The sequence below is a fragment of the Pseudoliparis swirei genome, chromosome 4 (assembly GCF_029220125.1).
Source record: "Pseudoliparis swirei isolate HS2019 ecotype Mariana Trench chromosome 4, NWPU_hadal_v1, whole genome shotgun sequence".
Lineage (NCBI taxonomy): Eukaryota > Metazoa > Chordata > Actinopteri > Perciformes > Liparidae > Pseudoliparis > Pseudoliparis swirei.
The window spans coordinates 3,764,842-3,781,704 of NC_079391.1; the positions used below are offsets into that span (position 1 = coordinate 3,764,842).

At 41.6% G+C, this 16,863-nt stretch overlaps 1 protein-coding gene across 4 annotated transcripts in view; it reads left to right on the forward strand.

Annotated features, from left to right (window-relative positions):
• LOC130192497 (SH2 domain-containing adapter protein F-like) overlaps positions 1 to 16,863 on the forward strand; it is a 109,904-nt gene that overhangs the window by 78,805 nt on the left and 14,236 nt on the right. The window contains exons 3-5 of one of the 4 annotated variants that reach the window (XM_056412524.1): positions 1,603 to 1,830; positions 3,799 to 3,897; positions 14,518 to 14,667. In XM_056412524.1, the coding sequence (XP_056268499.1) occupies positions 1,603 to 1,830; positions 3,799 to 3,897; positions 14,518 to 14,667 (477 nt within the window). The remainder of the gene's footprint in view (positions 1 to 1,602; positions 1,831 to 3,798; positions 3,898 to 14,517; positions 14,668 to 16,863) is intronic. The other 3 variants (XM_056412525.1, XM_056412526.1, XM_056412527.1) reach the window with 3 other exon arrangements.

The following is a 16,863-nucleotide window of genomic DNA, read 5'->3' on the forward strand; positions in this document are numbered from 1 at the left end:
GACCTCTGACCCCTCAGACAGAGGCCAGAGGTCAAAGTCGAAACGGATAGACTGCAGCTGTGTCGCGACACGCCGCCCCGCCCGGCTTACCGAGCGTGCCCTGACAGGAGCCGACAGCGAGGGGAGGACGGAAGGAAGGAAACGAGGAAAGGAGGCTGGAAGGGAAAAGGTCAACGTGGCTTGCTATCTTGCGCGCACACACACGCACACACACACACACACACACAAGGCCTCATTCCTTGGAGGTTAGTCTCATTCCACTGCAGCAGTTTATCGAAGGCAACGCGCCTCCAATTAAAGGGTCCTTCCCACAAGATTTACTCGCCACCAGTAATACCCCCCCCCCCCCCCCCCCCACACACACACACACTGCCAGAGCTATTTGCTCTCGTGTAGGTTGGAGGCGGGACTTAATCATGCCCATGTATGTATGTATATATATATATATACATATATTTATATGTATATATATACATATATTTATATGTATATATATATATATATATATATATATATATATATATATATATATATATATATATATACGTTGTTTTTAAGAGAATCATAATACAACTCAAATTAAATTAAAATACAGTTTCAGCAGCTCTTTTGATAAGAGACGATATATGCTGAGTTTGTCGTTTATAGTTTTTCGGGGGGGGGGGGACAAGGTGATGAAGGGAATCTGTTCTGTGGGAGCAGGTATGTGCAGCCCGGCTGTTCAGAACCCGTTGCGTGGTTTTTCTGTTACTGTGTGTGCTTCTTACAGGAGCTCAGCCCCCCAGGCCACCGATCCCCTCCCCTTATGTCAACACGTCCGCTTCTGAGAGATGAACATTCATCCATAAGGAGAGAGAGAGGAGGAGAGAGGGTCTCAGTGTATCCTAAAACGTCCCCCAGCAGCCCAGCAGCCTATAGCGGCATCTCAGTGCCTCGCTAACTGTTGCTAGGAGGCATTGAGGCTGCAGTTCGACTGCAATGCTTCCAGCTGCCTGACACCCGATGAACCCAGGTGGCCGAGGCAGTGCAACATCTGAGAGAACGTCAGTGGGCCGTTGATTCTCCTCTCGGCACAAGAACGTACCAACATCATGAGCCTCGGGTACCTTTTGTTCCCCTCGTTGGAGAAGAAATGGACAATGATCAGAAATTGTTCATCATCAGCCAAAATAAATGACTTTACGGCTTTACTGGGATTACAGCCTCTTCCTCATTTAAAGATCGAGCACCATAGATAAACCCGTTTGTCTTATCGGGAATGTAATGAGTGACCTTTAACCTGAAAATTGTGAATTCAACAAGTAGCTCAGACTGTGAATTTAGCCGTATAACAAGTAGCTTAAACTGTGACCGTGAGGCTTTTTTGCCTGTCAGTCAAATCAGTTGAAATATTGTTCCTCTTCCATCAAATGCTATAAAAAAATTTGCAAGTCACGCCTTACAAATCGTATTGCTTCAGTGTTTTTGTAATTGCATACGCCGCCATAAATCCTCTCTTCTCGAGTCTCCGTTTTTCATCCATAAAAGTTGATCACAGAAACGCAGCATTAACGACCGAGCCTTTTTTTCCTCACCTTGTGTTTTTTTGTGTGGTTGTTGTAGAAATCCGAGCCGCTGGGCGAGGAGGGAAGGACGGGCCGGGGAGGCAGCCGCCGCTGTACGACACGCCGTACGAGCCGGCCGAGAACGGCGACGGAGACTCCGACCCGGAGCTCTCCACCCGCTGCTGCCCCCGAGAGAGCCGGCTGCCCCAGGACGACGAGCGGCCGCCCGAGGAGTACGACCAGCCCTGGGAGTGGAAGAAGGAGAGGATCTCCAAAGCGTTTGCAGGTACGACGATAAAGCACCCAGATATCATAATAATATATATATATATATATATATATAATAAGCACCCAGATACAACACGAGGAAAACTAGCTAGACATCCGTAAGATGAAAGGATTTTTGTGGAAATGATACACAACCGCCACGCTTTGCTCTTTCTTGGAGAATCAATATGAACGTTTTTCAAGAGGCAATCCCAAAGATTTCCATTTCATATTATCTATATTATACTAATATATATATATGTATAATTATACATATATATACATATATATAATTATATTTATACATATATATATTTATATATTTAAAATTATATATACATATATATATCAATATAATTATATATATAATTACATATATATATACAGGACTGTCTCAGAAAATTAGAATATTGTGATGAAGTTCTTTATTTTCTGTAATGCAATTAAAAAAACAAAAATGTCATGCATTCTGGATTCATTACAAATCAACTGAAATATTGCAAGCCTTTTATTCTTTTAATATTGCTGATTATGGCTTACAGCTTAAGAAAACTCTAAAATCCTATCTCATAAAATTTTAATATTTCCTCAGACCAAGTAAAAAAAAAGATTTATAACAGCTCAGTGTTTGTCAAGGCTCAGGAAACCCTTGCAGGTGTTTCGAGTTAATTAGACAATTCAAGTGATTTGTTTAATACCCTACTAGTATACTTTTTCATGATATTCTAATATTTAGAGATAGGATATTTGAGTTTTCTTAAGCTGTAAGCCATAATCAGCAATAAATCAGAATAAAAGGCTTGCAATATTTCAGTTGATTTGTAATGAATCCAGAATGCATGACATTTTTGTTTTTTTAATTGCATTACAGAAAATAAAGAACTTCATCACAATATTCTAATTTTCTGAGACAGTCCTGTATATTTAATTCTATTTATATATATATATATATATAAATATAATTATATATATAATTACATATATTTATATATATATATAATTATATGTATATATATATATGTATATATCATTTTAAATATATAATTATATATATACAATTATATATTATATTTATGTGTATATATATATATTTTTTAAATGTGTATATATATATATACATATATATATATATATAATAATATTTAATATTATATGAATATTTACTATATTTCAATTAGTCATTTAGGCACCCTGATAAAAGTATTGCAATATTTGTATATACTATAGACAAAAAGCTAAATAATTTGTTCTTCTTCATTGTATAAAACACACAAAAACAACTAAATGTTCAGAGGTTTGAGAACTTGAAGCTCATGTAGAGACAGAAAGACTCAACACCAAGCACAATTACATGAAATAGAAAATATTAAATAGACCGGGACTGAAATCTTAGGGATTGCCACTTTGAGCTTTTGACATCAGGACTAACAGAATATTATTATCTTAAAGTCAAACGGTGAAAACTAATCCACTTTAAATCCGACTGCTTCTACCTCTTGTTCCTCTTCTGCTCCACTAACCAGGTGTCTTTCTTTCCAGCTCTAACACATGTTCCTTCCTTCTGCCGGGTGATGGCTGCTGCTGCTTTAAACTCTCTCTTAACGCTTCTCTCTTCTCTCGTCCCCCTTTTTCTCTGTTAAAGCACCCGCTCAGTTCTCTTGCAGGTGTCCCGTCTGTCATGTGCTCTTTCTGATCCTCTTTAAGCTTAAAATGATACCTGTGCTGCTCAGGTGGTGGTGGTGGTGGGGGGGGGGGGCATGATTGGTTGTGCAGGTGCATGTGGGGGCGGGTAGAACCTTCCGCTAACTCGGCCGTAACATCAGACAGGGCTGTTCCTGGACACAATATATTTACGGCTTTTTGAAATCTGAAAAATGCAGCTCCAAAAAAAACAACAACTGTGACTTGATATAATAATAGAAAACCAGCAATCCATGACTCTATTTTTCATCGCCACCTTTTCTTTTTTTTTTGTATCCTCGAACAGCTCTGCTTTGTTATGACTGCATTAGCTACGAGGGTTCTGTAACTGGATCAGGTCCCGCCCCCCCCGGAGGAAAGGACTGCACCTCTAAAGCCCTCACAGGTACCGATGGAGACGGGGCGTGGCTCTTGTTTGTCTTCTGTCTTCATCTTTCTGACTCTGATCCCGTAAACCATGTCGTTACCCTGACTTCTCGCAATTTGAACGATTCTTTGATTAAATCCTCAGCAATTGTCCTTTTTTTTAAATGAATGTTATGAGCATGTTTTGCAGATTTTTTGTGAGTCTAAAGCTGCGTTCAGATCAAAAGCGTTGAGAATTTTTCTCGTGAGTGGATCCCAAAAGCAAAGTCGACGTACAGACGCGAGCGAGCGGTGGCATTTGGTGCGAAAAATTCACCTCATTCAACTCAATATTTCATCTTTAGCGAAAAATTCGCCCGACGCCGAGTTGCGAGAGCCAATCGGCGTCGAGCTGCTCCTCCGTCGGTGAATCTAACTGCTGCTCTAGTGGAGCTGGAAGAGACAGTTATTCAAACGTAGAGGTGAAAGTCACTGAGCTGTGTGAGCCTACGGATGATGTCATGGATAAATATATATTTATATTAATGTTATGAACTCAAACACGAGGGCGTTACATGTTCAGACGTTTGTGGGACGTCCTCAACAAGTATAAAGCAGAACTAGTGGTTAGTTCTTCCGTGGCGGATGAAGGAGATGATAACTGTTTCCACGGAGAAAAGCCACAGAGATAAGTCCCGCCCCCTCTAATGCACGAATGAAGCGAAAAGCAGAACTAGTGGTTAGTTCTTCATTCATTGATTTGCACCGGATGTCAAAGTGTTTGGAGAGATGGGTCTTCACGTCGTCTTTGAAGCTGCAGCCCCCGTTATTTAGAGTCGTCGCTCGTCTTCATCCGGGCAGAAATAATTCCCGGGTATTCCCCGGTATTTTTGGAAAGAGGAAAGTCGAGGGCGAGTTCAAGGCGGGCGTGTTTGGATCCAGGCATCAAGGGGCTCAAGAGAACAGGTCCCACCTTTCAGGGCTCCAGCATGTGCTCCTCAGCCGAGGCTCTGATCTCTGCTCAATACGCAGGAAGCCGTACAGGCGTCAATATCCTGTCCTCTTGTGAGCCGGTTCTTTAGGACCAGCTCCGAGCGGATCAGAGCCTCTGGGATGTTCCCTGCTGGGTTCCTGGTGTTCCTCATATTGAACATCTGCACCTCTCCTGTGAGGCATAACGGCTGCTTCACAACACTGAGTGGTGATGTTCTTTATCCAACGCCGTCAAAACTTCTTCGGTTTCATATTCGTGTTGGTGTTGAAAGGTTCTGAGGTCATGTTTTAAGGTGGTATGTAGAAAGGTTCTGAGGTCATCTTTTAAGGTAGTATGTAGACATTTTGTGAGATCATCTTTTAATGTAGTATGTGAAAAAAAGGTTGTGAGGTCATCTTTTAAGGTGGAAGGTATAAATGTTGTGAGATCATCTTTTAATGTAGAATGTAGAAAAAAAGGTTGTGAGGTCATCTTTTAAGGTAGTATGTAGAAATTTTGTGAGATCATCTTTTAATGTAGTATGTGAAAAAAAGGTTGTGAGGTCATCTTTTAAGGTGGAAGGTAGAAATGTTGTGAGGTCATCTTTTAAGGTAGTATGTAGAAAAAAAGGTTCTGAGGTCATCTTTTAAGGTAGTGTGTAGAAATGTTGTGAGGTCATATTTTTGGGTAGTATGTAGAAATGTTGTGAGGTCATCTTTTAAGGTGGTATGTAGAAAGGTTCTGAGGTCATCTTTAAGGTAGTATGTGAAAAAAAGGTTGTGCGGTCATTTTTTAGGGTAGGATGTAGAAATAGTCTGAGGTCATCTTTTTAGGTGGAAGGTAGAAATGTTCTCAGGTAATCTTTTAAAGGTAGTATGTAGAAATGTTCTGTCATCTTTTAAGGTGGTGTGTAGACATGTTGTGAGGTCGTCATTTAAGGTAGTATGTAGAAATTTTGTGAGGTCATCTTTTAAGGTGGTATGAAGAAATGTTGTGAGGTCATCTTTTAAGGTAGTATGTAGAAATGTTGTGAGGTCATCTTTTAAGGTAGTATGAAGAAATGTGAGGTAATTTGTTAAGGTAGTATGTAGAAATGTTGTGAGGTCATCTTTTAAGGTAGTATGTAGACATTTTATGAGGTCATCTTTTAAGGTAGTATGTAGACATGTTATGAGGTCATCTTTTAAGGTAGTATGGAGACATGTTATGAGGTCATCCTTTAACCCTTGTGTTGCCTTCGGGTCATTTTGACCCGAATCAATATTACACCCTCCCCCCGCTTTAGGATTAATTTGACCCCATTCAATGTTTAATGTCGGTGTTCTTTCGGTAGTCAACAAACAAACATAAAGTGCCTCACACTTAAACTTGGAAAACAATATTAATTCTAATAATTTTCTGGAGGTTTTAATTGCTGGCGTCAAATTGAACCCAAAGGGTAAAATATGTTAGTAAATATAAAGGTAACAGGAGGGTGAAACATTGAATCGGGTCAAAATGACCCAAAGGCGGGGGGAGGGTGTAATATTGATTCGGGTCAAAATGACCCTAAGGCAACACAAGGGTTAAGGTAGTATGTAGAACATGTTCTGAGGTCATCTTTTAAGGTAGTATGTAGACATTTTCTGAGGTCATCTTTTAGGGTAGTATATAGACATTGTGTTTGGTAATCTTTTAAGGTGGTATGTAGTAAAATGTTGTGAGGTCATCTTTTCCTATGTAGAAATGTTGTGAAGTCATCTTTTAAGGTGGTATGTAGAATATGTTGTGCGTTTGCTATTCCAGGCCTGATTGAAGCTCTTCTGTGACGACAGCTCTCTGCGCTGTTGGCTTCCTGGAGGCCAATCATTCTCCTCGTGCACATAATGCTACGGTTGCTAAAAACGCTTCACGGCCGTAATCGATTGGCGGTTTGAATTTTTTGGAGAGCATTCTTCTGCAGTCATCAAAAAGCTTCTCCGTTTATGCGCCAGCTGCTTTCACGGGGAGATGAAAGTGTTTGCAAACAAATAATGAACAGATAATGGAGAACGGAAAGAGACACACGGCCTCACTAAACCGTGGAGTGGGTGTAAGAAAAGATATAGGAGGGTGGATTAAACAAGTACGCGCCGCCCACTGCGATGTAACGCGGGGCGCTATCTGCATAGAAGGCTATTTGTCTCCATTAAGGACGACGGGGGGGGGGGGGCAGATTAATGCTCCGTGTCCACACTCGGCCGGCTGTTGTGATTCACTGTCGGGCCTGACAGGTATGCAACGGAATATAAATGCCCTGCCTTGTTAGAGTATGGGGGGGGGGCTGTTGCGGTTTTGGCCTTAACATGCATGCACACACACTCCAGACTGAACCCATGCTCGCCACGGCTGCTGCTGATGGATGAGACTGCAGGTGAAGAGTGAGGAACACTCATTAGAAGAGTGAGAGAAAAGTGTGCACGCCAGTGCGGGCTCTGCACGCGCTCAGACGCCACCGTCACGCCGCCGCCGTCAGAAATGAGAGCCCCTCGTCGGATTGGAGAGCAATTGTCACCTAATCTCCTTGCCCTCTGTTACCTGCGACTAGCTCCTTTCACTTGGCTCCTGGCCAGCGTGTGTGTGTGTGGGGGGGGGGGTTACCGTGCATTTAACACGGGGAGATAAGAGAAGGCGCTGTCGCTCGCTCCCTCGGGTCTCGGAGGAGCTTTATGGGTTTTAGTGGTTTTTTTCTAATGTGCTTAACGGCCCAGAAACCTGAGGCGGGAGTCTTAATGTCCCGGAGTCGAGAATTGATTCGGTTACAGTTCTGCGCCGGTTTATTTGCACCTGGCTGTGTTTTTTTTGTTTGTTGCCGTGGCTCGGTGCCGCTCTGGTCCGGTCCCCCCCCCACCCCCCCCCACCACACACACACACACTGCCTGTCGCTCCTCAGCCCGGCCTGCAGCAGCCTGCTGATAACCCCCCCGACGGCGTCTCTTTCACTGGGCCTCGAATGTGTCTCGCCCCTCTTTTCACCGAGCGCTGCCACAGGTCTTATCTTCACTCGCACACATTGGCCACACACACACAGACACACACACACACACACACACAGACCTGTGTAAACCTCCCTTCACAAAGCATGGCGGCCGTAGAGAAGCTCCCGCTGGCCGGCCGTCACCATCTCCGGCTTCTCTCTCTCCCGATAGAAGAATTTTTTAAAGATCTGAGCTTTGAAAGCGAGCTGAACCGTATAATGTGACGGACGCGGCACGCGGAGAACCACCAGGTGGCATTTAAGACCCCCCACCCCCCCCCCCCCCACACACACACACACCCGGAGCATCACACAGTTATTATCTATCACGATTTTGGGTGTCGATGGAACAGAAGAGGCCGCTTCTTCTTCTATCTCTCCCACCTTCCCCTTCTTGTTCTTGTTGTTGTTCTTCGTCTTCTTCTGTGGTGTAAACGTGGCGATCTTCCAGCTTGTTTCTGAATATTCACGCAATTAGCCAAGCAAATTAAGCAGAACTAAATAAAATTTGCCGTCGGTGGAAAACAAGCATAGCTGCTGATTTATGGCGCAGCAACTGTTTACAGTGATGAAGTGCTGCGGGCTGATGGAACGCCTGGGTAAACAAATACACCTGGGCTTAGAGAGGGATCTGCTCCTGGAAGAACAAAAGAGAAGGTACACACACGTAAAAGGCTTTGCAACATATATATATATATATTCTGGTTGTGGCCAGTGTACTGCACTTTGCCATTGTCTGCTGGGGGAGCAGCATCGGAGCCGGTGACACCAGCCGTCTCAACAAACTGGTTAGGAAGGCTGGAGCACCTGGAACAGGTGGTGGAGAGGAGGACGTTGAAGAAACTGCTGTCCATATTGGACAACCCGGACCACCCGGACCACCCTCTCCACCACCTCCTACAGGGACAGAGGAGGACTTTCTCCAGACGTCTCCTCACGCTCCGCTGCCACAAGGACAGATACAGGAGAACATTCCTGCCGACGGCTATGAGGCTCTACAACAGATCACCTCTTGCCAGATCATAGTGCAATAACTACAATAATAACTTCATATCCACACTATGTTGATCTGCACTTCACACATTTCATTTACACTACACACATACACACACTTTGCATTTTGCACACTGTCTATATTTAATATTTTTATATTTAAATTTGTCATTAGTATTGTGTATGCATATATGTTGTATATATACATATATATTTTATTTTATATTTTACTTTGTATACTTCTATATCTTTCATCCCTGTTTTTTATATTTTTTATTCTTGTGTGTTTAGTTTATTGGTGCTGCTACTGTTACGACAAATTTCCCCTTGGGGATTAATAAAGTATATATCTATCTATCTATATATTTATGTATATATATGTTTACATATATTAATATATTTAAATGTATACGTATATGTTTATATATGAATATATATACATAGAAATATTTATATACACTACCGTTCAAAGGTTTGGGATCACTTAGAAATGTCCTTATTTTTCAAAGAAAAGCATTGTTTTTTTCAATGAAGATAACATTAAATCAATCAGAAATACACTCTATACATTGTTAATGTGGTAAATGACTATTCTAGGTGGAAACGTCTGGTTTCTAATGAAATATCTCCAGAGGTGTATAGAGGCCCATTTCCATCAACTATCACTCCAGTGTTCTAATGGTACATTGTGTTTGCTAATCGCCTTAGAAGACTAATATCTGATTAGAAAACCCTTGAAAACCCTTGTGCAATTATGTTAGCACAGCTGAAAACTGTTTTGCTGATGAGAGAAGCTATAAAACTGGCCTTCCTTTGAGCTAGTTGATTATCTGGAGCATCACATTTGTGGGTTCGATAACTCTCAAAATGGCCAGAAAAAAAGAAGTTTCCTGTGAAACTCGCCAGTCTATTCTTGTTCTTAGAAATGAAGGCTATTCCATGCGAGAAATTGCAAAGAAACTGAAAATTTCCTACAGCGGTGTGTACTACTCCTTTCAGAGAACAGCACAAACGGGCTCTAACCAGAGCAGAAAGAGAAGTGGGAGGCCCCGGTGCACAACTCAGCAAGAAGACAAGTACATTAGAGTCTCTAGTTTGAGAAATAGACGCCTCACAGGTCCTCAACTGGCAGCTTCTTTAAATGGTACCCGCAAAACGCCAGTGTCAACGTCGACAGTGAAGAGGCGACTCCGGGATGCTGGCCTTCTAGGCAGAGTGGCAAAGAACAAGCCATATCTGAGAATGGCCAATAAAAGAAAAGATTGGTATGGGCAAAAGAACACAGGCATTGGACAGAGGAAGATTGGAAAAAGGTGTTATGGACAGATGAATCCAAGTTTGAGGTGTTTGGATCACACAGAAGAACATTTGTGAGATGCAGAACAGGTGAAAAGATGCTGGAAGAGTGCCTGACACCATCTGTCAAGCATGGTGGAGGTCATGTGATGGTCTGGGGCTGCTTTGGTGCTGGTAAAGTGGGAGATTTGTACCAGGTAAAAGGGATTTTAAATAAGGAAGGCTATCACTCCATTTTGCAACGCCATGCCATACCCTGTGGGAAGCGCTTGATTGGAGCCAATGTCCTCCTCCAACAGGACAATGACCCAAAGCACACCTCCACATTGTGAAGAACTATTGAGGGAAGAAGCAGCTGGTATGCTGTCTGTAATGGAGTGGCCAGCACAGTCACCAGATTTCAACCCCATTGAGCTGTTGTGGGAGCAGCTTGACCGTATGGTCCTCAAGAAGTGCCCATCAAGCCAATCCAACTTGTGGAGGTGCTTCAGGAAGCGTGGGGTGACATTTCAACAGATTACCTCAACAAATTAACAGCTAGAATGCCAAAGGTCTGCAATGCTGTCATTGCTGCAAAAGGAGCATTCTTTGACGAAAGCAAAGTTTGAAGAAAAAAATTAATACTTCAAATACAAATCATTATTTCTAACCTTGTCAATGTCTTGACTATATTTTCTATACATTTTGCAACTCATTTGATAAATAAAAGTGTGAGTTTTCATGGAAAACACGAAATTGTCTGGGTGATCCCAAACTTTTGAACGGTAGTGTATATATTTATATGTATATATATATATATGTATATATATTTATATATACATATATATGTATATATAATATTCACACCACACAAGCTCACAGGATGCCAACCCCCAGACTGGTGTGTGTGTGTGTGTGTGTGTGTGTGTGTGTGTGTGTGTGTGTGTGTGTGTGTGTGTGTGTGTGTGTGTGTGTGTGTGTGTGTGTGTGTGTGTGTGTGTGTGTGTGTGTGTGTGTGTGTGTGTGTGTGTGTGTGTGTGTGTGTGTGTGTGTGTGTGTGTGTGTGTGTGTGACACGTCCTGCCAACATCACACACACATTTTGAGATGTTCCTATTCAGAGTCTGAACATGGCCGCCTCTGTGTACCCTGTGTCTATTTATAATTGTAAATAGCCTCTATTTCAACACCGGCCGTGTATACTAATGAGCCGTATGCAGATGGTGGGTGGCGTGTCGATCCAGATGCAGTCGGACGAGATGACAGACGAGATGTCGTGATCTCGTTTACATATTCACCCTCAGAAATAGTTCTTGTGTCTTCTTAAGAAAACTAGAATACAGACTGGATGCCGACTTTCTGTGATACTCATTGAAATACTTTGAAATTCAAAGTATCAACACTACAATGCTGTTGGAGGACATGACAACACTGCTTTACTGTTGTGACATTAAAACAAATGTATTGTTCTTTTAGGTAGAAAATCAACATTAACGAAGTGACCGTATATGGTTCCTCGCCCGATAAAGGGTTAAGGGATTTACAGTGAGCATGTTGTTTTATTTCTCTACCTGATATTCACCTGCGGTCTCTCACACACTTCACCTGTAGAGGTGAGCTCACCCATGTGACACTCCACGTCATAGAGAGTCGATGATGACTCGAGGCCCCGGGGCCCCGGAGCCAGCAGCTTCTTTACAAGGTGAAGGAGATTCACCCAGAGTCCAAATAAAAACAACTAAACCTTACTTCTCTCAGTGCTAAATGCTATCTTTCAGCTATTATTCATGTTATTATACAGCTGTTATTATTGTTATTATACAGCTGTTATTAATGTTATTATACAGATGTTATTATTGTTATTATACAGCTGTTATTAATGTTATACAGATGTTATTAATGTTATTATACAGCTGTTGTTATTATACAGCTGTTATTAATGTTATTATACAGATGTTATTAATGTTATTATACAGCTGTTATTATTGTTATTATACAGCTGTTATTAATGTTATTATACAGCTGTTATTAATGTTATTATACAGCTGTTATTATTGTTATTATACAGCTGTTATTAATGTTATTATACAGCTGTTAATAATGTTATTATACAGCTGTTATTATTGTTCTTATACAGCTGTTATTATTGTTATTATACAGCTGTTATTAATGTTATTATACAGCTGTTATTATTGTTATTATACAGCTGTTATTAATGTTATTATACAGCTGTTATTATTGTTATTATACAGCTATTATTCAGCTGTTATTAATGTTATTATACAGCTGTTATTCAGCTGTTATTAATGTTATTATTCAGCAGTTATTCATGTCTGAGCTCGCCAACCAGTGCCTTCTGCTCCCCGAACTATTACACGCTAATCTGCAACGTGAAATGAATATTAGGCTTTTTAATCTGGCATGAAGAGAGAGAAGAAGAGAGAGAGAGAGAGCGAGAGAGAGAGAGAGTTCGCTACTTCACCCACAAACTAGTGGAAGTTACATCATCTCCCCGAGTTTCTGACCTTCCGTCTTCATTCCCATTGGTCCACCGCCCAGCATCCCTCGAGACATCAGCCACCTCCTCTCTCTCGATTAAGCCCCTGACACCGGGGATGAAGGGGGTGGTGGAAGGGGGGGGGGGTAGTGTGTGTGGGGGGGCAGATATTTAATTGCTTGTCGCATTGAATGTCCTCCAGTTTCCCCCCATACATCCAGCCCGTAGATATCCGTCCTCATTACCGCGTCCTGACCGCTGTAGTCATAACATTCCGCTCCTCTTCCTCCCACTGAACGCATTATTACCTATACGGCTGCATTATTTCCCTCGTGGATGAAGTAGCACTTAGTCTTTAGACGGGGGGGGTAGTAATGTGCCTCTAACTGTAAAACACACTCTCTGTTATTACCACTCGGTGGTAAATACTGAACACGAAGCGGAGTCTTCAATTAGAAGTTATCAACATGATGTCAGAGCGTTGATATGGACAGAAGTGGAGTTTATGGCATTAACTTCGAAAGTTAAATGTATACACCGCCTTGGTATTGCATCATTAGCTTTATTATAGTTCCCCTTTTTTTATTATCTTGTATGTACTTTCCATCCTGTTGGTTTGTGTTTCTCTTTTGGGTTTTGTTTGTTACCTTCGCATTGAAAATGCGGAAGGTTATGTTTTGATCGCCGTTTATTTATTTGTGTGCGTGTTATTCGCATAAGTAAAAAAGTATTAAACCGAATCGCATGCAATTTGGTGGGATTGGTTATTATCCGGGGACCATTTGATTAGATTTTGGGATCGATCGGGTCAAAGGTCATGGTCAAGGTCATGAAAAGGTCAACATTTTCTTTTTACCATAGCGCGGTCAATTTTTATCCAATTGGCATGCAACTAATGCCAAAATGTTCATAATTCAATGCCCAATCTTGTGATATGCGAAGGTATGCGCTCTACCGAGTGCCCGTTCTAGTTCTTAATAACTTCGTTTCCGTTTTAATTCTCGTTTCAGGCCGTTGTCCGACGTTAGCAGTTCATAATGATTTAATTAAATCTCACACGTTTTTTCACACTCTTAACTTCTGGAGCCGCTCACGCTGTTCCCGGACGATGCTTCTGCGTCGGCCGTGGTTTCTAAAGGCGTCTTTATTGTCTCGGCTTGCCTTCAGCTGCTTGACGAGGGGCCCCTCGCTCAGGATGCTGCATCCATCCCCGTGCTGCCCGAGGCCGGACGGCGGGAGCACATTATTTAACGTTGGCGTCCAGGGTCCGGATGGATGCCCCGAGACGCGTACGGTTTATCTTTATATTCGAGGCCTTCGATCTCGGGAAACAAAGCCTGGGAGCAGATGCTGATGCACGACATTTAAAAGACCGTGTGCAGCTGAGCTGAAGGCAGTTTTCTCCACGTTGTGGGTGCAGCGTTGTGTTCTCTGGGCCTCTGAAGGAAAGTCTGTCGTACAGCACGTCACGTTTACGCTGCATCTCCGGGGTCATCGTGGGTCTGGAGTGTTGAGTGAGAGGCGTTGGAAAGGAGAGGCCAGGGAGCCCGACTCTGGCCTCTCGTTCCCTCACCTTTAGCCCTTGACCTTTTGACCTTTAGCCCGTGGTTCTTTATAAATCCAGGCATCTTGAATATCCTTTAAGAAGCGCTATCAGAGCCCAGCCCGATGTACCGGCACACTAACTTCCCTTCTCTTCCAGTGCCGTTGTTTCCCCTTTCAGCTGCTGCTGCCGACTCGTGGATCGCGGTCCACGGCGCCGGCATCTTCCGCCTCGATCTGTTTCCTTCACTCTTCCCTCTTCTCTTCCTCTTCTCCTCCTCCCCCCCCCCCTCCCCCGTTTCCTGCCATCGCTTACCTCTACTTACCTTTCCTCACTCCCTTTTTGTGTCGTCGTCTCCTCCGGTGACTCCGGTCGACACTCGCAGTTGAGATTAACGTGATCAAGGACTTGCCGTGGCCCCCCCCGGTGGGGCAGCTCAACACCACCGGCCCCCCCCTGGTGGAGGAGCTGGAGTCTCCCTCCCAGACGGCTCGGGCCTCTCCAGGACAGACAGGCTGCGACCAGCACCACCATGGTGGGTGTCGCCCCCCCCCCTCCCATCTTCATCCGCCAGTCCATCCCTCCATCATCCAGCCGTCTGAACCGTTACATAACTTTGTTTATCTGATTTTGTGTATTAAGGAACCGTTTTAAGTCTTTAAAGTCTAATTTTTGTTCCATATCTGCACTTTTACTTAAGTAAAGTTTATTTATAGTGCACAAAGTCTTACAAAGTGCAGTAAAGTAATTAAAAACAATGTGTAACAATATCATGGGCCAAAACAAGGATATAGGTTTTAAGTCTTAAGACATTTTAATTAGTTTGAGACAGTTTTTTATTAGTATTTTTGTAAAAGATTTTTTCATTCCCTTCTGTTAAAACATGTTTTATTATTTAAATTGTAAACACTTAGTTATTGTTTTTTATTTATTGTAAAGGTGCTATGTAAATATATTTTTATTATTTATTTTTTTAGAACAAAGATTAACTTTACCTATACTGAGCATGGTTAAGTAAGTAAAGTTTATCTATAGTGCACAAAGTGTCACAAAGTGCAGTACAGAAGTCAATTAAAACAATGTTTAACAATAACAGGCCAAAACAAGGATATAGGTTTTTAGTCTTGGGACATTTTAATTAGTTTAATTCTTTTTTTTCATTTCCTTCTGTTAAAAAAAAAGTTTAATTTAAATTGTAAACACTTAGTTATTGTTTTTTTATTGTAAAGGCGCTATGTAAATATTATTATTTTTTTTTTTTTTGAAGAACAAATATTAACTTAACCTATAACTGAGCATGGTTAACAAGTAAGTAGTAACGTTTATTGATATTTATATGTCACAAAGTGCAGTAAAGTAGTCAATTAAAACAATGTTTAACAATAACAGGCCAAAACAAAGGATATAGGTTGTTTTGTCTTATGACATTTAAACTAGTTCTAGTTAGTGTTTTATTATGTTTTTTTGTTTTTGTTTGTTTCATTCCTTTCTGTGAAAAAAAAATTTAAAATGTTAATTGTAAACATATAGCTATTATATTTTTTTAAAATTATTATTATTTTTTAACTAAACCTTCACTGAGCACGGTTAATAAGTAAGTAAGTAGTAAAGTTTATTCATATTTATATTACACAAAGTGCAATACAGTATAACAGGCCAAAACATTAAAACAGTTAAAAGAGCAAAAAGTACAATACACTGTGAAAGATAATATAATAATAACACTAAATAAGAAAAATAAATAAACAAAGATAAAAAGCAGAAGATGGAATATTTAATTAAACCAAATGTCGGTGTAAACGAGTGTTTTGAGATCAGGAGGGAAGTTAGAAATATAACTAACAAGTTGTTAGCACTCGACACAGCAGCAGCTCAACATGTGAGCGACGCCCGCCTCCTCGTCTCTCAGGCGCCGCGTGTCATGTGACTTGAAGGTGAAGCGGCGCTCGGTAATTACTGCACTTTTCCATCTGGATTACACGCGGCAGAACATCAGTAATTCTGGAGTAATTGTGCTGAACTGCCTTCTGCTCTGCGCGGTCGCCATTGGCTGCGACCCCCATTTCCTCTTGTCAACACACTCATGACCCAGACGTCCCTCCGGCGACGCTTTGGAGTCCATTTACCTTCTTGAGGAGAGTCTCTTCACCTCAGGTTGAGCCACATTTACCATAGTTAACAAAAGTTATCGTCTTTGTTCAACCGATGAAGCCTCTAGTTTGATTTTGTGAAGCTCTTCCTCGCACTCTGGACGGCTGTGATCAGAGGGAATTAAATTTAATTCAGTTTATTTTGTATAGCCCGATATTACAGATTACCAATGTGCCTCAGAGGGCTTTACAGCCTGCACACATACGACATCCCCGACCTTTGACCTCACATCGGATCAGGACAAACTCCCAAGAAATAGAAAAAAAAACTTTCACGGAGAAAAAAAGGAAGTTTGTTGTCATTGTTTAAAAAATCATACAACGAAATGAAATTGGCAACTCGTCATCATGGAAGACCTGAAAAAAGTCCTGAAATTTGGAAAATGGTTTATTTCCAGGCCTCGAAAAGTCCTGGAAAAATCCCCAAAGTTTTGGAAAAGTCACCGAAATGTTGTTTTATATGTTCATTTACGCTGAGTTTGGAAATAATTTAAACAAATTTAAAAAGAAAAATGCTGAAAACAGAAGCCGGCGTACGCTCTCGTACTCTGCGAGCGAACGCACCTTAACTGAAAGGTTCG